Genomic DNA, 22,514 nt, shown 5'->3' on the forward strand with positions numbered 1-22,514 from the left:
GCAATTTAGCAAGTAAGTCAATCATTAAAAACTGTCAGCCATTTTTTTGTGGTTCTCATTTTTTAAATACTTTGAATTGACTTAAAAGATATAGTTATTGATATCTGACGATCCATTGCAAGGACATTAATATTTTCGGCCTGTCAAATTTGTTCAAACATATTAGGTTTTGGCCAACATCTGGCTTGCTTTGCGATCTTTTTTGCCTGGGCTCTAAACTAGTTTAGTTATGCTTGAAATGGCTTACATTTGGTTTTATTTTTGGTTTAGTTGCCATTTATTTTTTTGTTTTATGCATTTGTAAAACACCTAGAGTTCTTTTTTACGATTTTTGTAGTTGTAGTATCTTTAAGATAAATATTTATGTATGTATATATATATATTTGTATCTATATGTATAGTTGGTTTTGTTGGAAAGTTCTTTTGTTTGGTTTTTTTCATATTTTTTTGTTGTTGTTGATTTTGTTTAAATTCAAGTTTTAGTCTTTATGTTTTGTCATTCAAACAAGGGAAGTTGGTGGCATGAACAATATAAAACGCTGTGACCAATTAAGTGGAGTTTTCCGGCGCTGAGCACCCACTCACTCACTCACACAGCTGTAATGCAGTACAGTAGTAGTTGTAGTAGTTGTAGTATCATAAGGCAACAAATCAATTTGAAGTGTTAGCTAATTTCGAGTGGTTTGTTTAGGTAGAGTCTTACATCTAGGAGTCGAGTTAGCCGCCAAGGGATTTTACTTGTTTTCATTTACCATTTAGCTAGTTGATGCTGGGTGTACGCCATGCAGTCCCTGCTCGGGCGCCATGTGTAGTATATATAGTGTCCTGCTCAGTCTTCGCAGGGCCACCAACAGAAAACTGTTTGAAGTGCGGGGACTGGAAGGTACATACACGAATACATTCGATAAACTTATAATTAGGCTGCTAGTCTCGAGTCTAACTACAGAAAATACACAACGAGCGGAGATCCACACGCAGAGAATTACTTAGCCGGGCATACACTGATGCATTCTGGTTTACATATATATATATATGTATATGTATGTGCATGTTATATACATATATGTTTAGTACTTCATTACTTACGCACTACAACAAACGTACACAAAACTTAGAGAGAAAATGACACGTACACATCTAGGTACATACATATATGCTGCAGCTTGCAATTACAATGCACAATTAGTAAAGAGTATTAGCTGCGATTCACTAGACACCCAAATGTACACCGAATAAATATGCCTCTTAACACTTTCATCGAATTGAACGCTCAATAAGTGCCCACTTAATTACACACATTCAAAAAAAAAACAATACAACTCTTTTTAATTGTTTCAGTAAATATAGCTTTATCTGTATCCAAGGACCAGCTTGGTCTCGCCGCAGCATAGTACATATTTAATTAAATCTGCTCTTTTTCTTTTTTTTTTATATATCTCTGCGTTGCCATATCGTAATTGAATTCAAGTTTCGTCTTCGCCAATCAGAGCTCGCCCTGCAAAGTATGCAATCATTTTTGCATTGCTCTGCATTCGCATGTGTGTGTGTGTGTGTGTGAGTGTGTTGAACTATATGTAACATAATTACATACAGCAATGTACATTGATTATAATTAACTTGGATTTTTCATATTCTCTGCATTTTTCTGGGATATGTGAATGCATGCAGTTGGCCTCAATCGTGTTTCCATTATCGAATGCAAATTGATATTTGTTTTTTTTTTGTCTGCTGGCCCACCACCACCTCCCAAAGGATTCTCATTTTTAGAAACGTATTTAGCAGCTGAGATTTGCTGCCGGAAAATCGTGCATAATCGAAAGAACGGCATCTCCCACTGTGCCTTCTAATTGAGTGCTGCCATCAGCGTCATCAGCAACACCAATGCCCCCGCAGCAGCAGCAGCAACAGCAGCAGCAACATCAACAGCTGCGGCTGCACAATCCAATCGTTTGGCCATGGACATTGCTCCTGGGGGCATCCCGCTGCAGCGACTTTCATCCCACGTGCAAAAATCGAACCAAATGAACAAAAAAAAATTGGGCAAAAGCGGGCGAACAGCAACGAGCTACAAGCAAATGGAATTAGTCGACTGCGACTGAATCTACATACATCGGATAAATCCAGCGACCATGCCTGTTGCATACATCGATGCAGCTATATTCCCGTACCATGCACTTCAATGGGCCAAATTTGTTTTGCGTAATTAGACGTGAATTTCGCATGGGAGCGAAACTGAAGGCCCCAACTTCCTTTTTTTTTTTGGTGTCTGGAATCCTGGACGCCTCGCATTGTTGATTTTCTGAGAGTTCACTGGCACGGAAAATTGCAGCAAAAAACAGTATTCATCAGAATCAAAGGAGTTAACTAAGTTAGTTCTCTTTCATTGCCATGCTCACTTAGTAGTGAACTATTATCGGTGGCAATGTCGTTAATGCATTTAGCTCGCTTGATATGATCTTTCACGAACTACCAACGTTATGCAATGCTTTCAAATTTGTTTATGCAGCTTGTAGTTTTTCTACCCACACAACAGCAAATTAGTTCAATAATAATAGATGTATATATATTTGTGTGTGTGTGTATGCGCATGTACATAAATAAAAATACTTAAAAGGTAACAAGATAAAAATATAAAATAATATTTAATTAAAAAAAAAAACAAAACAAGAGAGTAAAATCTGTGGAAACCTAATGTAATTTGCTAGGAGTTAAACGTAAACCTAAGCTACCAGGCAAAGTCGTCAAAGGCTGTGAAAGCCAAGGAACCCCCAGCTGCTAAAATTGAGGGCATGGGATGGGGCATTTGATTGCATCTTGAATGGGTGGTGATGGGTTGTGGATTAAGCCTGGCCCACCTTTCCACCCACTTAGACATTTTCTGGTTCCGGTAATTTGCGTTCGCAGCAATGGCAGACGAGGGCGTTCAAACGCTGACCAATCGCCGACCACACGGTCATCGACATGGAGGACACCTCGCAGCTGGACGAGGCGTCCGGCTGCTGCTGATGCCGCTGCAGCTGGCGGTGCTCCTCGCGGCCCTCATCCTCGTCATCGTCCTCCTGCTCTTCCTCCTCCTCCTCCACCTCCTGTTGCTCAACGGCCCCGTCGTAGCCCTTGCTAATGGCTACCGCATCCTGCCTGGTGCTCCCCTGTTGTCAAATCTTTGGGCCCGCCTCTGATGATGAGCCGCTGGCCAGGCCCATTTCCACGCTCAAGCTGGGCGGCACTCGTTGGGCAGTGACCTCTAATCCGGTGGTCAAGCCAGCACCGCCACCCGCACTCTGAAGCGTATTATTGCTGGGATGGCGACTGCTGTCGTTGGAGGAGTATCTCATCATGCCGGGCACATCCAGGCTGTAGGCGCGATGACGCTGATGGGCATCATTTCCGGTGGTCATGGTGGTCAGAGCTCCGCCGCCTGCGCCTGCGGTTCCTCCTCTCGTCTCGCCTTTTACCGTGGATCCTGAGCTATTGGTGATGGTGGTGCAGCACATGCCCGGCTTTATGCCTCCTCCTGCTCCCAATCCGTCCTGATTTTCACCCAATCCATTGGCATTGTTGTTGGTCCGTCCCGAACTGGAATTGGAACCGGGACACGGACTACTACGTGTGCTGCCGAAGCGCTTGTTGCTCTTATCGAAGCTGAAGCTAAAGTAATCGGAGAACTGGCGCAGTCTCGATTTCCAGGAACTTCCAGAACCGGCCGATGGTCCTGGCATCCCAGAGCCACCCGATCCTCCAGGTACTCCAGAGCCGCCACGGCCACTGCTGGCGCTGCTCCGTGTGCTGCCGTTGCTGGGCAGGATTTGCTCGGTGACCACCAGGGTCGGCGATATGTTACCGTTCGATGATGTGGCCAGCTGCGGCATCGACGGTATGACCAATGGAATCTTCTTGTCCTCTCTGCCATTGCCATCGCCCTCACCCTCCGATTCCGCCTCGGTGCGGGCCAATAGCTCCTTCAGCTGACATCCGACCGGATGATTGGTATTCGCATTGGTGTCCTGCGGATTGCCAACAGCCACACCGCCGGCGCCGGTGGTCTCCGTGCTGCTCCGATTGTGCCGGCCGTAGAAAACATTGCTGTCCGAGATCACCTGCGGCAGTCCGTCCGAGAGGCGGCGATTGTTACCGGCACTACTATACTGATCCAGGCTGACCGCCCGATTGTTGCCAAAGTGACAGCGATTGCTGTGATAGCCATGGATGTTGCCGTACGAGTTCCGGATCCGCTGGCCACCGCCACTGCTGCACAGTTCGCCGATCATCGAGGGACGCTTCTCGCGGGAGGATTTCCGTGAGGTCGAGTGCGAGGACTTGCTCCGGTTGCTGCTGCCCTCGGTGTCCACCTTGAACTTGGACGTCTTCTCGGCCACCTGCAAAAACCGAATGTGAATGGAAAATTCTGATTAGTTTATATGTCGTGCACAATGTAATTGTCTTAAACAAACTTTGACCCGTATTCTTTACTTCGTGTCAGTTTAAAGTAGGTTTTTAATGGAATTTCACAGTTTAAAACGATGAGAAAGTTGAGTCTTGAAATGAATGAACTTAAAAACAAAATGTAATACACTTTACATAATTTTCTCTTTACTTTTTAACGATTTTAATAGAAGCATTTTTACACACATTAAAGCCTACAAATATTTAGCAAAATAAAAAAGTCTACTTTCTTTAAAAGGATATATTTTTTTTTTTTGCATTGGCATGAACACTAAGAACACAAACTGAATTCATTAAATATATTTCGGCAAAAATGAAATTTAATACCATTTGGATTTCGTTAAAATATTCACTTCAGGTTTACAGACATTTTTTGTGTTCCTACGCAGGAATTGAAGTTGGCCAGTCGAAAAGATATTAAAATATTTTAAATGATTTCGTTAGGTGGGCAATATATTAAATAAAGATTATTTTAAATTATTCGTAAGTATGTTAATAGAATTGTATTTGAATTTTGTTCACAATAGTGCATGTGAGAGAGTTTTGGCCCACTTACATCAACTTCGGTGGCCGTCTCCGAGTCACCGCTCTCGCTGCCCTCCGGCAAATCGTGGAGCTCCGCCGCCATTCCTCCGGGCTCATCCACGGACGTCCTCGAGGCGGACTTTTGCGATGGAATGCTGCGTCGCGACTTAACACTGATCCCCGATCCGGAGCGCGGCATTTGTGGCGATACGCTACCAGCGGCATTGCTGCCGCCTCCGCCGCATCCAGATCCTGTCCCACCGCCAGCACCACCGGCTCCTCCTCCTCCTCCGCCGCCGGAGCCCTGCGAATTGCCCTGTCCCTTGTCCAGGCTGAGCTTATCGCTAGCGCCGCCCGGAGTGCTGACCATCGCCGCATTGGAATCGATGGTGCCGCTGTTGCTATCGGAGGTTGCAGACGTATTGCTGTCCGCCACCGATTTGCGTGTTTTTGTCTGGGCATCGTTGAGGCGCCTGATGAGATAATGGATTATACGAAAATTAAACAACATGTTGTGCCACAAGCATTAGAAATGAGTAGTTACCTGTAGTACTCTAGGGCGATGCGCACGGGTATGATGATGAGCTCGGTTAGCTCCGGCACCAGTTCGCCTAGGGCCTCGAAAAGTGGCAGGAGAACGAGTCCGATGAAGCGGACCTGCGAGCCCGGCTTGCTGACCTTGTCCGGATCCATGAAGGGCGTCACCGGCAATCCCTCGGACTTCTCGGCCGCACTCTGGGCAAAGAACTCCTGGAGCAGGCGGTCCAGCCAGGGCTCGGCCACGTCCATGGGTCGCGCCTCGTTCGAAATGTCCGCCACCTTGATCAGGATCATGCAGAGCTGCGGAAGGATATATTCAAAGCTAAGGTAATACCTTCTCGTCGAGAATGTGGTGGCTGCGACTTACCAAATTGATGTGGGCACGGTTGCTATAGTCGAAGATGGGCGTTATCTCCATAAACTGCGTGAGGATTTCATTGTGACGGGCCATGTCCGTGGCCAAAATGCACCGGATGATGCCCTCGCGAATGTTACTGAAGAATTAAAGAAAATAGTAATGGTAGTTAGCATTTTATGTTCTTTTATTAAACCGATTATTGCTTACAAATTATTGTTAAGTTTCTGGGCAAAAAACAGATTATTTTATGCCAAATATTCTGAAAAATGGTTTTTGCATAAATTAAACAATTCCGATTGGAATTTTCATCATATCTTTGCTAAAATTTGCCATATAGATGAAAGAATAACTGTTTTGAGCAGATATTTATCAGAACGATCACTTTTTAAAGGATTTAGGAAAACTTATTTTTGGGCCAATTTTCGCATTTTTTGTAAGGGCTAATTTGCATCAAAATTTGCAAAAAATTTCAAAAATTTAAATTTTCCATGTTTGAAAACAGTTTGATTAGAAATTTAATTACGAGCTCAACGAGGTATAACATTCCATATTCAGACAATTATTTTTTAAGTTGTGGCAAAAAAACGGATTATTTTATGACCGAAATTTGAAAAAACGTGTTTTGCCAATAACGTGATTTTATAAACGGAATTTTAGTCATAACATAGCTAAAAATTGTCATATAGTTGAAAAAATAACTGTTTTGAGCAGCTAATTATCAATGCTAACGATCCCTATCAGTTTTTTAAGTTTAATGGATCAATATTTCGAATGTTCTGTTCTGGAAACTGAAAATTTGTTGATCGAAAATCTAAGAAAATTGATTTTTATGTTATTTATCATATCTCGGCTATATTTGTTCGTATTTATGTTTTGTTTTCACTTTTTCACGTCAGTTCAGTTTTATTTTAGTTCAGAATTAAAATGAAAAGTGGTATTTAGTGAATGATACAAACTCACTTGGCATAAGTGCAATCTTAATTTGGAGCATTGCTCTCCGGAATCAAGTTGTAACATTTTGCAATTGTTTGGCCTTTTGTTTTGGCTGAAAATTGGTTAAATTGGAAACTTCAACTTAAGGTGAAGCCGAGATTGCGCTTTCCATTGGCTTTTCCTAAACGTGGTTTTAGTGTGGTGGTCACCGGAAAGTGTTTACGAGAAAACAAGGCCAATGAAGTGCTTTCGCCGCGGAAAAACATAAAAACTGGGGTACAGAAATACGGAAAACAGGCCGAGGAGAGACTGAGAAATGCAGCGCGCGTTAAATATCAAATTGCATTTCGTTTTATTTGAAATCGAGGCACCCAAGACAAGAGTGTCGGGTGCAGCAGCTAAAGAAAAGGAAAAGCGAGTGGAAATTGAACTTTTCGTGTCAAGCTGCATTGGCTGCGCGTCAACTCCCAAACTCGTGGTGGAAAATTCAGCGCTTGCAACTGCTGCATTTAAACTGCAAATAGAGCAACGCATTTCATCCGCCGTCTGTCACGACTTTATTTATACAATAAACATACGTACATATATATTTTTATATATATATTTTTTATTATTTTCCCATCGATGGCAACATCAGTCGGATTAACGCAACATTTTGCCGTGGGAATTACGCTGAAAGTTGAACGGAAAATTGCATCTCGATCAATAACTAAGCAATTTCTGACAGTTTGATGGCTTCAGGTGGCCCCGCAACCCCCTCTAACCATTTCTGACAGAATAGACTTTAAAAATGTTTAACCTTCACTATAAGCATAACCTTACCAAGCTTGTTTTGTCACCTATTCAGTTTAACCACGAACTATCCACAGTTGCACAAGCAATTTTCCAGCTTAACAAACATTATTCACTTGGCTACCTAATTGGTTTATATTAAAACCCAAAAAGAAGCTACTTATCCTTAATTCTAGGTCTTCTTTTGCAAAATTATTCCCTTCCTCGGTTTCCTTTCTGACTTTACACAATGGGATAAAGAATCATCTTGAGGTCGCCCTTGTGGAAACAGTATACTTGGAATTTTCCTCTCATTTTACGATTGCAAATTCCGAATCGTCATCATTATTGCCAACAGAACATGGAGTATGCCCGGAATGCAATGCACCTTGTAATGTCTGTCACTTAATTAAAAAACTTACGCATGAGTTTGTGCCACTCAAATCAGGATTTAATTAATGGCAATGCCAAATAGTCGGAGTATCGAAACGAAACGAATTGGAGTTGGAAACAGATATGCTTCAATTAAAGAGCCAAGTGCAGTGATTATTATCCATTGCCGGCATTATCCTGCCAAAGGAGCAGCGGGCAACTCCTTTCGCTTTCCGCTGCGATGATGATGAATTGTGCCGCACAGAAAATGGAAAATGGGGAATGGAATTTGGCGAGAGGACTGCCAGATGAGCAAAGTTTTTGCGCCGACGAAAACCGGCAACTATTATGCGCTAATTATGACTAAATAGCGCCAACCAAAACTCAACTCGAAACTAATTTGCAAAGCGTCGAGTGCCGAATCTGCCGCCAGCAGATCCTTTTTCTCGTCTACCATACACTGGCAGAAAATGTAGGCATTGTTTAGAACAAACTTATGTATTTAGAAAAGCAGTGAACGCATCTCTTTGCAATTAATACAAATTAATATTATCTAAAATTCTGCTCACATTATTAAACTAATGCATATTGATTTGCATAAATTTGTATTGAATTTATTTGAATTTTTTTCAGTGTTGCTCCTACTTTTCGCCTCCGCCTCCGCTTACGTTTTCTTTGATGATTTATTTTTGGTTCAAGTGAAGCAGCTGGTTTCAAGTATACCGCCCCGGCCCCGCCCTCTCATATCTTACGCCCACATTTAAGCTTGGCACATCCTTCATCAGTTTGTTTGTTGAATTTTAATTGAATTTTTATTTCTCGATTTTGTGCCACAAAACCGGCGATGTGCGGTCAGAAGTTGATCCCCGAGCAAACACAGCTTGGTGCAGATAGTTTACTTACTAAGCAGCAAATCGGGAAATCCCAATTAGGCGAAAAGGAGCGGAGGAGCAGATGAAATGCAAGAACCCATTTTCCAAGCCACCTGTCCCTCTGCAATTTCCAAATGCATTTTCTAGCCAAATTGCATTGGGGTTTTGGGACTAACTAAATGTTGCCTTAAACGAAAAGATAAGCCCTTCATCTCAATGAGTTTTGCAAATAAGATGAAGTAAGTACTTTACAGGCACTCGTTTAGACTACATTTAAATCTTCTAAAAGGGTTAATGAATTGAATTTAAGCTGTTGATAAAATATAAAAAAAGAAGCTTATTCTTTATAAATCTCATCATATATATTGCTTATCTAATACGAGAATTTTTCACTTTAAGTTAAGCAAGAACTAATGTCTTAGTTTGATTTAAATGGAATGACTGTTAAGAAAGTACCATTCGATTTTTAGCTCTACCTGTGACATTAATCGAAATTTATTTAAGCTCCTGAATGTCACACACTTACAATCGAACAGTAATCGATCGAAAAGCTAATCTGTCCATCTGCTTTTCTCTTTGCGCGTTTTTCCCTTTCATTCATTTCCGTGCAATTTTATCTGCTTCTCTGGCAGCGTAAACTTGACTCTCAACATTATTAAAATCCCAATCGCAGCGGCCTTTGTTCCACAATCGAAACTCACAGAAAAAGTTTGAGTCTTAAGAATCCAAACTGTTAGTTTTTAAATCTAGAAATAACTGAATAATATAAAAAAATTAAAATTATTTATACTAATATGCCTATTACTGGATTACCTCTTTTAATACCATATATATCTCATTTTGTAACTTTTTCTGTACATATTTCTCTCAGTGTACGCGTGCTTGTTTGTGGAGTAAGGGCAAATCATTGAAGGTGGCCGGCTAATTTGGTTTTGCATGGCAAAGTGCCTGAAATCGAGCGACATCGCAGGAGGAAGGGAGGGTGGTGGGTAGGGAGGGTCGATGGAAGATGATTAATTGATTACGCGTGTGCTCCGATTCAACGGTAAATGGTAGGCCCAGTGACTTTGGAGAATCGGGAGCGAATTTGGGTAGCATTATCTACGGTTTCATCTTGATGATGATTTGGCCTTGTGACTAGCTGATTTACTACACACGATTTACGCTTTCATTGAGTGGAAATTCAAGTTGGCATTGGTTTTGGAACTCGTGTAATGGGTAACAGCGAAGCCATATAATTAATAATAATCATTGGAATTTTGTAGCATTAAATTATTATGTTTTTCAGCGAATTCTGTTTGGGGGAAAACCTTTCGATCGACCCTCGTTCCCGCTGACATCGGCGGACTCACGTTGAATGTCAGGCGGCGCGGTTATCGGTGGCTTATCAGCACCCCGGACTTGGGTACGGATTAGAACTTGGACTCGCGAGGGAGAGGAAGTCAGTAAACAAACGTCGCTGTAAGTGGAAGTTAGCTGCTGCAATGAAGCCATCACCACCACCATCATCGATCACCTGGCTGGGAGTGATCCTTGGCGTAATGCTGCTGAAGCTGGCGACAGCCCAGGATTGCCAGCAGCAATTGGAGAACGACATGGAAGCGGAGGTGGAGCCGTGTAAGAATTTTCATCAGTATGCCTGCGGAAATTGGTATTCGAGCACTTCGCAGCGAATTCTCGGTGCCCACGATATGCGATCCAAGTGGGTGGCAAATATGAAGCTCCAGCTCATTCGAGCTCTAGAGGAATCCTCATCCACCGACAGCGCCAGTTCCAACACCTCTTCAACCGCCCAGTTGGGCACTTTATACAGGTGCTGCTTGTTGAGTGGCCAGTCGATTAGAACCTACACCGATGCCCTGTCACGAAGTGGTGCCAACTTCCCAGTGCTGGCCAACCATACCGGAGGATCCTTCGATTGGGTACTGGCCAATGCCGCCCTGCGTACGTACGGAGCTCAGGGTCTGTGGCGACTCTTGGTCAAGGACAACTGGCAGTCGGCGGAACAGAGGATCTTCTACATTCTGCCACCCAAGTTCGATCTACTGGGCCGCGATGATGAACTGAACGAGTTCCTGTACCAGCGCTACCTGAAGATTTTGCTCTTGGAATTGGGCTTGCGAGTGCGTAGAGCTGCTCTGCTGGCCGAGAAATTGGTTGCATTCGAGAAGAGTCTGCAGAAGCTATTGCCCAACGATATGGAACAGACGTTGGTGCTGCGAAAGCCCCAGAGCCTAATGGATTTAGAGTCACAGCTGCCGGGACTGGAGCTGAAAAGATACTTCGAGACGATCCTAGAAGGTATCGATTGGGATTCAACGACGCTGTTACTGGTGGCGGATTTGGACTATCTAAAGGGTCTACAGCGAATGCTGGCGGAGCACACTTCGGATCCCATGGTCCTGTCCACTTGGCTGCTCCTTCAGCTACCCGCTTATTTCGAATTGCGACTACATGATGACGAAAAACTGGGCAGCCAGCGGGATCATTGCCTGGAACAGTTGAGGAAACTAATGCCCGGACAACTGGGTCGTCTGCAAATGCAATTGGTATTGGGCGAATCATATCAGGATGTCTATGACACCGCCTTACAGCAGATAGCGGTGCTCTTTCGCGATCTGAAGCAGCAATTTGAGTTGGTACTGAATGAAACGGAGGTCTTCCACGAGGATTTGGTCACACGAAACTTGGCTCGTGATAAACTGAGGGCCATGCGATTGCTAACGCCACGTCTACAGGATCCCATCAATGGTGGTGGTCCTGGCACGCCCCAACTGGGCGGCAATTGTGATGAGAACCTATTGCAGCTGTCACTTAGCCAAGCCAAATTGGAATACCGACAGGTATTCGGTGAGCCGGTGACCTCGGTGCCAGCGGATCCGCTGTCCGTGAATGCCTACTATCGCCTCAAGTTGAATCGGATTGAGTTGCCGCTCGGCCTGATGGCCACGCCCCTTATCCAGCAGCAGTGCTCCAAGGAGACGGACACGATGGCCAAACTAACCGCCGGATTGGGCTACATTCTGGCCCACGAAATGGTGCACGCCTTCGACTTGGATGGCCTTAATTACGATGCCTCCGGCCAGTTGGCCAATGGCCAGTGGTCGGCCAGGGCGATTATCCGTTTCGGGCTGAGAGCCGCTTGCTATTTGGGCGTACGGTACAGTAATGCCACGCTAACCGTCAACGAGAACATCGCGGATACCGAGGGACTTCGCCTGGCCCTCGACACATATCGCCATCGGAGTGGAGCTACAAATATGCGTACCTTCTTCGTGGCCTTTGCCCAGAATTGGTGTGGCACAGTGGCCAGTACGTCGGGATTGAGCCAACATGCCGCCCACGCCGAGCGGGTCAATAATGTCCTGGGCAATATGCCGGAATTCGGGGACACGTTCCAGTGCAAGGCAACCAGCCACATGAATCCCGTCGACAAGTGCCACATTTGGTAATGGCATTTATGTTAAAACTAATATTTTAAACTAATTACAGAAACTAATCGCAGCAATAAATTAGACTGTAGCCAGAAAGTAACTAGAAACAATAAAACATTTTCACTTTTTATAGGAATATAGAATTTTTACTATCTATGGTATAGTTTAGAAGATATTGGTAAAATTTAATGCTATTTTTAAACATTTTTCTAATATCAAAAGAAGAGGCTGGCTAACGTTTTCAACTTTCTTACCAACTTCTATTGCCGCCGGTCAATGTAAATTTAATTATTTCTATCGTTATTTGTCTGATTTTTGGCATCATCGACTTTTCGGCCAACGTTTTACATTTACAAACAAGTGTTGCTATTTTTTTGTTGTGAAATTGCAGTTTGCCACAATCAAAATCAAATAAAATGCAGCATGCGTAGCTGAGTTTTTTTTTGTAAAATGCCACGCCTACAACACCTGCACCTCCCACTTGGAAAGTCATATAAATAAAGAATCAGCCCAACCATATGCAACAAAATGTAAGGTAAAAAAATATAATTCAAAATACGGCGAATTTGGCAGGTGGTCAAATATTTGCCATTATTACTTTGAAATAAAAAAGGGTTTATGAATGTAAATACAATTTAATTTTGCTGTTTAATTAACTTATTGCAGTGATGCAATTAAGTAGTGATAAATGCAGTTGTTTAATCAAATTAACTTAATTTTAATACCATGCCTGTCGGTATGCAAGTTTGGCTAATGCTTTATTCGGAACTTCTTACTTTTCAGTTTCAAGCAAATATGATACTCGAATTGTAAGTAGCTTTTCGCGGATTAAATGATACTATTCCGTAGTCGTAGCATAATTGGCTAAGTAACAATGGCTGTTCTATCGAAATTGTTGTGCTTTAAGCGTTTTTAAGTAATCCTTATTACCTCTAACTAACTATAATATTGTATTTCCCCAATAGGCGACTGTAGACCATGCCATTGTTGAATGGCATTTTCCTAACTCAAGTTAATTGTTACTCGAATTGCACAATTTCCAAGTTAATTCCCATTGGTCTGGCTTGTTATTACTGAGTCAAATGGAATAACAATATTTGCTTATTTAGTTGGATATTTCCAGGAACAATACCTAAATTTATGCACATGCCAACCAATTCTCTGGTAATAATCATGCCTACTAATCGCAACGACAACTGTCTACGAACGGTTGGCAAAGACCACATCGATTCCCCAACCGCTTTTCACCCGCTCTTCCGCCCACTTTGCACCCGCTTTTCCGCCCACGCATTTTCCGCCCGCTTTAACCAACCACTCGCCTGATGATGGCTGGCATATTGTGTGCATTTGCCGACAAGTTTTGCCATCAAAAACTCCCAAAAGTATCCAATAGTTTATGCACACAAACTTGCCAAGGAAAATGGGGGAAAGTGGGCGGATAATGTGGGTGTGTGTGTGGGTGTGTGTGGCAGGGGGGCGGTTATGTTGTCAAGGGCGCGACTATCCCTTGATTGCGTTTCTTGTTCATAATGATTCCTGTCATTGGTGATGATGATGATCAAGTTGATGCCCCAGCCTCGCGTTTTTCATTTTCATTTCGGAATACCCACTATCCTCATTGCTCGCGATTTTTCCCACACTTTCCATGCACATCGCCCACGCAAGTCAAAGTCGAGGAAAAGCATTTCGCCGGCTAATCCACTTAATTAGTGTTTGTGGAATATTTTCCAATATAAAATGCATGCAATGAATGCGAAGAAAAAAAAAAAGAATTACGCAGAATAAATGAAATTGCAAGAAAAACCATGGAGTGGAGTGCGAGCAGGAAAATGCGGCAAAAGCAGCGATGGGTAGTGAGTATAAAATGCGAAAAGCCAGTTGTTGCGAGGGGTCAGTTAAGCGCGGAAAATGCTCCGCTAAGCCATCAAATAGCTTTATTATATAAACGTATAATCTTCGGAAAGCTAACTTTGCGCTCTTCCTCGCCATTTTCACTAGTTAATCGAAACTGTTTAAGTTGTATTTTATAAAAGAAGTGATTGGAAAACACGTTAGCGTTAGCTTAATTCAAATATTAATGTGGTACGAGGAAAGTCTTTAAAGTATCGAAACAATATCTCTTGTTAATTTTGTTTACATTTCCTAAATAAAATTTATTTCGCATTTTGTTCAGTGGTTAATTTACGATTTCGTTTGAATTGTTCAATGTAAAATCTAAATAGGCTTTAAAATTGTTTCAAGATGGTCTTAACTGTGCTATTCACGTACACATAAATAAATTTCAACTGACATTTTAAGCAAACGAAACCGTCGGAGATTTATTTTAATTACTCGATAAATCGATTGCTCAATGGCAATTGTTCGTTCGATGGATTTTCAATTGCACTCGATTGGCGCTTTCTCTCGAATTAAGTTAAGTTATAAGCGAGCTGAACACTGGGATTATGTCGTGTACGGGCCAATTACAGCTTAATCTTCATTCCATTCCAGTCCGGCTGCATATTGTAAGCGGAAAACCGTGGAAAACCGTGGGAAACCAAGGGAAACCCAGGAAAAACCAATGAAAAACAACAATAGCAGCATGGACATTCGGTAGAAAACTACGCTCTTCTTCTGTTGCAACTTTCTTTGCTTTTCGCGATTCTTATTTTTATACCCAGGGAATCAACTGCAATAGGGTATATAGATTTTGCAATGTTAAAAAGTATCCAAAAAATAATACAACTAAAATAATGCAAAATTGGCTCTGCATTTAGCCAAATCAAATCTCACCTATAACTAAAAACTGCCTTTTTTTGTTATCCTAATTAAGAAATAATAAAAAAGGGGTATCATTCGTTCAACATTTTCGCTTGCGCCACAGAATTGCTCAGTTTTTCGCTCTTTAAATATTAAATCAATGGATTTCGCAGTCGTGCCTTGGCATGGATTTCAGGTTGGGTCAGGACAATGGGTGGGCGATGGAGGTCAAGTGGGGTGGCGCTGGGCGTTGGGCGATTGAAGATGGGAGGTGGGGTGGATGGGCGTTGGGCGGTGGGCGGTGGGTGGTTGGATGCAGTGCAGCTGGTAGCTGTTAATTACCACGGCAATGGGGCGAGCGTTTAATGCAATGCCATTCGGTACGTGCCGCGCATAAAGTGGATGCTCGGCAATTAATTGACCCAAAGCCACCGAACCGAATCCCCGGCAAATAGGACCTTAAATCGAGCTGAAACTCACTTGAAGGTGTCGCGGCTAAAGTTCTTGAATATATTGCATTCGGGATGCTCCAGCAGGCGGAACGCTATCGAACAATGGTGGTTCTCCAGCGGTGAGATGTCATTGTATCTGCAAATGATATCGCAATGTCAATGAGATATATCTATATGTATACAGTATGTATATATTTGCAAATCCGAAGCGGATTTACGCACCTGAGAGCCAGCTCGGTGCGGGCATTGATCTGGTAGATATTATTGTAGCCAGGATGGTCGAGGTCGTGGCAAATGCAGGACACCAACAGGATCAGACATTCTAGGTCGCCCAGGCGACTCAGCAAATTCGCCTGGCGCGTTATGGCATACATCTGAAAAACATAATTGAATTTAATGGTAATAGTATAAATATGATTTAATGTATATAAATTCAATGTATCTCTAATCTTTGCATTCACTTTGATTCGTGAAGTAAGAAGTGAACGTAAAGCTATTTAATTGTTTTACAACCCCAACTTTATGTGGCCACTAAAAAGTTGCATTCTTACTTACTAGCCTCATTATTCCCCCAGACTAATTATACAGCTTTCGGTTTTCCCTCCTCGGATTTGTGAGCAGTATCCCGTTTTCTATCCCTCGAAAGGATGCACCGCATCATCTGGCCCTCGAGCATCATCGATCTAATCATTTATCTTGATGCGGGCAATTAGTCTTGGCAATTTAACATTTAAACTTATCCGTTCGAGGTTAGACAGGTAAGGCGGCTTAAAGCTGCCCTGCATTTCCCCCATTTTTCCACCTATTTAATCCGATCCACCGTCTATAACCTTTATCGCTTGGTCCTGTCGCACCTCGAACTCTTTCGCCCACCGCCTTGTGCCAACTTAATTTGTCTGCTGCGAAACCCTTGCAATTACTAGTGGCAGGATCTACCCCAACTGGAGGCACCATTCTCTTGCCACACTCAACTGCCTTTGAATACCCTGTATGCTTGTAAAGCGGAAAGGCGTATTGTATATGCGAAAGATTTTAAAAAGCTATATTCGCAAGGGAGTTAGAAATACCTACTACTAAAATAGGATGTGCAAGTGTGCAACAATATCGTTTGTTTACCAAAGACAGATGCATTCCGATTTTCTGTACTTATATAGATACAATACTTATAGATATTATAGATACTTATAAAAACTATACTTATAGATACTTTTTGAACAGATAATAGTTCGTTTATCATTGTAGACTTTGGCCTTGATATGTATAACATCTAATACTTTTCTTCTGATTGATAGGGTAACTCGCGGTCGCATCCCTGCATTCTGGAGCTGCCTGTCCTTTTGGAGCTGCAAACTCGTTGCCTGCAAATGAAGATGACTGGGCGACGGGCGACGCAGACCCTCAAGGAATTTCAACAACGTTCAATTGAAGCTCTTCGAAATGCGAAAGCAGCGCAAACTTTACTCAGCTCTTTGCACTAAAGTTGCCAAAGGGGGTGCTGCCCCATCCGATGATGGGGTTGGGTGGCCAAAGAGGTGAGACTTTGGGGTCTCTGGTCGTAAAAGTTGTTGCACAACTTTCGCCGCCATTGCGTTTACTTTGGCATTAAGTGCGAGTGAAAGGGGCCGGGGAACCAAATTGAGAAAGAGCGAGGGCTATGCGTTATAAATATATATAGATATATATGCATATATATATATAGTCTATATGTATGGAAGGATATGGTGTGAAAAGAAAATCTCTCTGGGAGACAAAACGTGGGCGCAGGGGGTGCTATAAATTTATGCAAATGCAAATGCTGTTTGCGTTTCGAATTTCGCAAGTTTATCTAAATTCATTGTCAACAAACAGACGCAGACAACTAACAACCCACTCAAACCGCCCTGCCTGCAACACAACACCCCCCACCCCCCCGAAAGCCTCCCACTCTCAAGGGTGATGCATTTTCTGCTTGTTGGCAAACTTTTCAGCGGACAAAAATACACCAAGGAAATCAACTGCAGCGTCAGATGAAAAGTGCAGCCAATGGAAATTAGTCAAAGTGTTCGGTCACGCCCCCAACCTGCCCCCCGCCCCTGCGGGAAAATGGGGGCAGCGAAAAAGAAAACAAGGAAAAATAAAAGAGGAGAAGCCGCCAGTCGCTTTTCGGCGGCTTCGGTTCAATAATTTAAATTTACGCTCTTGCCGCTGCCTTAATGCTCAGTTTTTGTTCGCCTGTTTGCAGTTGGGGCGAAAGCCGCTTAACGGCTTGACTGTCATGTCCTGCAAACGGCTTTTAGGTCCTCGCACGCACACACACACACGCCAAATCACACACACACACCAGCACATGCCCCTAACAAGCACTTATGTACAGCAGCGGCAAGTACTAAAACTCAACAATTACCCTAAAAACCAATCGAACCAAAGCCTAGTGAAAACTTCAAATGAAAATCCAGTTTTTGGCATTTAATTGCAGCATGATTTTAGATATTTAAAATAAATTTTATATGGTTTTTATCAAGATATATCAACATATTAACTGAAGTTCGCAATTATATGGCAAGTGTAAAAATAAGCATATTGATATTGATATTATTCGTTTTTGTTGGTCAGGGCAGTGCTATTTTTGCGACCGCAGCTGTGCTGTTGGCCAAAACCCGCCTATGCAAATGGGCGTCCCCATTGAATTGTAAAATACGCAACAGCGCAATATGGATCGTTGGAAAGCTATAAAAATGGATAGGGTGTTGGGCAACGGAAAGGGTATAAACGCTGACCCGTAGTTCGAAATTCAAACATTCTGCAATCGATTCATATGCCATATTTAAAAAGGATTTTTGCCAAAGCTGAAAATGCCAAAGGCTTTTGCATTCCCACACACACACTTACAATTATTAGTCGCAGCTTTTCGATTTAAATCCCAAATGGGGAAAAAAACTCAAATTTTTTGTAAAAACCAATAAAGGTTTATGATTTTAATAGGATTCGATGACCACAAAAGAAATTATTCACTCTGTTGGTTTTATTACAAAATAAACAAAGCCGATTTCGTCACAAAAGCTTTTATGAACATGTTAAAAATATGAAAATATTTAGAAATCAAAAATAAAATGTAACAAAAAATTTAATTACGCTTAAAAGTATTATTCGTCCTCATCAATTGGCTAGTTTTTCGTGACTGCGGCTATTTCCTTGCAAGTGTCCTTCGGCCGGTGCAATACCGTTATGCGGCCAGGACAATCATAAAAATCATAAAAATAGTGCACACAGGTGGGGCGCAGGTGAGTTGGCCACCGATGACGGGGACGATGACAATGGGCGCCCCCATGTTTGTTGTTTGTGTTTGTTTGCGTGGCCATGGTTTTGTTTTTTTGTTTTTTCATATTCCTGTGTTGCTTATTTGTTTTTGTCTGGCACATAATGCGGTTTATGGCAAACATATTTAACAGCAACAACGGCAGAAAAATAATAATGCGATTGTCAAAGTTGCGCTTGTGGCAGCAATTTTGCAATGGGGCAACCGTGCGTATACTTGATGCCTCGACTATCTGACTTTCTGTCGTCCTTTTGTCCTCGTTTTTTCCCCATATTGTTGACTTCAACTTGCAGTCTACCGTTCATGCCACGCCCACTCCCCCCGCCCTTTACCTGTTAGTCTTTGTTGCCTGGAAAAATAATTTATTAAAGTTTTCGTTTCGCTTTTCAGGTTGTTGTGTTTTTTTGTGTGCGCTATATATGTATGTGTCTTTGTCTTAGTTCCTTCAAAAGTTACTGCTACAGTGGAGATCGACTAAGTGCGACGCTTAATGGCAAAGTTTGCCATTGAAATAAGCTTGCAGTGACAATGCATCTTAATTTATTTCAGCATCTATTTATGTTACACAAGAAGTGAAATGAGACACTTAAAAAAAGGCAAATAGAGCTGCATTATAATGATGATAGAGTAGCGAATATGATATATCCTGTACTAGAATCGAAAAAATATGGTTTTGAAATACTAAACTACCATGCTGATATATTATTCAGCTTATGTAATGCATATTCTTGTGGGTTATGCCTATACTGGTAATAGGGTATGTATTTCTGGGTAAGTAAAATGAAAGGAGCTCGCTGCAAGAGATGCAACAACACCCGGCAACTTTCATTTGCCAAAAATGTAGGTTACAAAAAATATGTTCCGCTGGCACTTGAGCAGCCAAGTGGGTCGCTCTTCTAAGTGCTCAGTTGTTTTTTTTTTTTTTTTTTTGTTGGGGTGGAAATGGGTGGTTTTCGGAGGTCTGCTTTTTTTTTTTGACAATACTGGGTGAGTGACCAGTCACTCGGTCTTGCCTTTTCCACTCGCCCCCTCTAGCCTTGCCACACGGGCTTTTCCTTTTAAAAGAGAAACAAATTCTTCGTATCTTTCGTATCTTGGGCGTATCTTGGCAGCTAAAAATAGGTCCTGCTCTAAGCCACATTTCGTGTGTGTGTGTGTTTGTGTCCGTGTGTGTGCGAGCGTTTTGGGTGGATTGCCCTTTGGCGCTTTGTTTTATTTTTGCATTGCATACAACGGGGCGCCGCTCATTGTTGGCACTCACACAACGACAGACCCACACGCACACAGACACCGGATACAGTCAGAGATACAGATATAGAAATACTTATGTGCGCCTTATAAAAATTCCCACATTATATCGATTGCAAGCTTTGTCTGTCCAACCAGACATACATATGGAAATGTACATGCATTTATTATTATCATTCGGTGTGGAAAATATCTGCATATATTATTTCAATACAAGCAACGCTCAAGTATTTTATTAATAATTTGCGACACAAATCGAGTCGGGGTGTTGAGAAATATTAGATATTAGAACACAACTTGTATTGAGCTTGGAAAGGCCATTAAGGGCAACTACAGCGCCTATCCGATTTCACTTCAAAGAATGTACAAATATATACAAGCTTTTTATACACATATGGTTACTTATAATCAGTGAAAACTAAAATTAGAACATAACAAGTAAGATCTTATGGTTTATAAATTTTGAAATGTGAAAGATGTCTAGACGGGATATTAATTCATATTTAATATTATGCAATTTAAATTATTTTCACACATTCATACTAGCTAAGTAAGGGGTATCTGATAGTCGGCGAACTCGACTATAGCATGATCTTTTGTTTTAGATTAAATTGTTGGCTCACCATCTGGGCAACGCAGAAGCAGTGCCGAAAATTGTGGAAGGGCACCTCGTTGTAGTGCTTGTAGACCTCATAGAGCCACTCGCGCAGCGTGTCCACCGGAATGCTGAACTTCTCGATGAATCCCAGCTCGACGAACATGGTCTGCATGAGATGGATGACATCGGCATCGCTCCACTCGTAGGAATCGAAGGCCGGCAGGCGCAGGGCGGCCCTCACCTCCTCCGAGAAGGTCGTATCACAAATTTCCAGGAAGCGGCGCTTCACCTCCTGATGCTTTGGTAGACTGCTTTTACGATGCGGCGGGCCCAGCGGTCGTTTGGAGAGACCTGCGATTGAACGATTACTGACATCAGCGGGAATTTTCATTTTCTAAATGATCTTATAACGAAAAATGACTCAGCTTGGTTAGATTAGCACGAAAATGCTAGCTGAAATGTCAAAAAGTTTGTGATGTGTGAAAATTTATACGATAGGTGGGCCCTGTTCACACCATGTGTTATTTAACGATAGTGCTTCTAAGGATTTTATGTGTCATCTTTATGTTCTTGGCCACCCGCAGCATGCTTTTTTGCCCCAGAAAGACTTGGATACCTGTCGACCTGCTCGATGCTTCAATAAATAAATCAGGCAGTCGAAACAGGAAATACAGTCTAACGAATCGAGCCATGGCAATTTGGATTATTGCAAATAACGCGGTGGAGCAGGAGCAGCCAGAATCCAAGTCCAGATGCAAATCCAAATCAAAATCCACTTGCCGGACTCGAATATGAACGGAAATACATTGGCCTGGTCTAAACCGGTGGCACAGCTTCCTTTTCTCCCTTTTTTTTTATTTCTCTTTCTGAGGTTGGGCAGTCTCCTCTTTTTTTCCCCCTCGTATTTTCTTTTTCGTTTTTTGTTTTTATTTCAACGCCATAGGCGGGAAATTAAATTTTCAATCGGTGGCACGCTTCAATGGCTGAAAATGAAGCACCGACCGAGCTGTGGACCTGTGCCAGATAGTTCGCCTCCATCAGGCGGAAGCTGCCACACCCCCACCATCCTTTGCAGCCAACGGCCTCCGGCCAGGTGCGATCCAGGAAAAGTTGAAATGCTTTGCCTCAATTTAGCTTGCAAATGAATCAAAACATTTTATGATTGCGGCCCACCCTTGAGAGGGAAATGAACTAGCCTTCATGTTTTCGGCGCCTAATGAAGTTCGGCCAGCAGTCCTTATTTATGCTTTTCTTTTTTTGGGGGAAAACTAGGCTAGTGGTTGTATCGAAATTGTGGCAAAGTACCTGTATACATATTAATGAGTCCATTCACAATTACCCTAATATTTATATTTAAATCCAAAGGCATCTACATGCACATGAAATCCGCTTTAAGCTTTTTAGGCTTGTCTAACGTACAATTTGAATTTATTGGGAATTTGGGATGGCGTTCCAGAGTGATTTCGGAATTGCTTCCCTTCCATCGGACGACAAAGGAGAGTCCCCATCTTAGGACATTCCTGGCCGACCCCTTTCATTTGTCGCATTTCCAATTTCGAGGGCCAGTCCAGGTCCATCATGGACCAGGGTTTTTACACATAGATCGCTTTTTTGGGACAAGGGACCTCAACTTCCTACCTACTTTCGAGCGACTTTTCCAGTGAAGGGCGAGCGAAATGCGGGGGCATGAGGGCCAGAATTTGCAAAGATCTCATTGTAATGAGAGCTGACTTTTCCGACAGTTTTCCTACCGTTTCGGGAGCCGGAGGTTTTTCCTCTATTCGTTTTCACCCACATCACAAGCGGTGCCACTTTTCGAAATTTGATTAAAACGGTTCCCTTTGAAGTGCAACCCCCTCCACTCACACACAGATACTACGTCTCTCGCACACACACACACAATCACATAGAGACGGCAGGGCACAAAGTAGTAG

At 42.5% G+C, this 22,514-nt stretch overlaps 2 protein-coding genes across 2 annotated transcripts in view; one reads left to right on the forward strand and one right to left on the reverse strand.

Annotated features, from left to right (window-relative positions):
- Window positions 1–433: 433 nt before the first annotated feature.
- Window positions 434–22,514, reverse strand: part of LOC6618595 (high affinity cGMP-specific 3',5'-cyclic phosphodiesterase 9A) — a 107,740-nt gene continuing 85,659 nt past the window's right edge. The window contains exons 5-11 of the mRNA XM_032726597.1: window positions 20,606–20,931; window positions 15,662–15,813; window positions 15,468–15,575; window positions 5,876–6,002; window positions 5,513–5,808; window positions 5,000–5,441; window positions 434–4,376 (exon numbers count right to left, since the gene is read on the reverse strand). Coding sequence (XP_032582488.1) covers window positions 3,156–4,376; window positions 5,000–5,441; window positions 5,513–5,808; window positions 5,876–6,002; window positions 15,468–15,575; window positions 15,662–15,813; window positions 20,606–20,931 — 2,672 coding nt within the window. The 3' untranslated portion in view covers window positions 434–3,155. The remainder of the gene's footprint in view (window positions 4,377–4,999; window positions 5,442–5,512; window positions 5,809–5,875; window positions 6,003–15,467; window positions 15,576–15,661; window positions 15,814–20,605; window positions 20,932–22,514) is intronic.
- LOC6618596 (endothelin-converting enzyme 1) lies at window positions 10,262–12,384 on the forward strand. The gene has a single exon (XM_002042819.2). The coding sequence runs from the start codon at window positions 10,299–10,301 to the stop codon at window positions 12,264–12,266; it is 1,968 nt and encodes a 655-aa protein (XP_002042855.1). The 5' UTR covers window positions 10,262–10,298; the 3' UTR covers window positions 12,267–12,384.

This window comes from Drosophila sechellia, chromosome X (assembly GCF_004382195.2).
Source record: "Drosophila sechellia strain sech25 chromosome X, ASM438219v1, whole genome shotgun sequence".
Classification (NCBI taxonomy): domain Eukaryota; kingdom Metazoa; phylum Arthropoda; class Insecta; order Diptera; family Drosophilidae; genus Drosophila; species Drosophila sechellia.

Excerpts from the sequence above, each read along its gene's own strand:
- LOC6618596 (XM_002042819.2), top strand. The coding sequence starts at position 10,299 with ATGAAGCCATCACCACCACCATCATCGATCACCTGGCTGGGAGTGATC.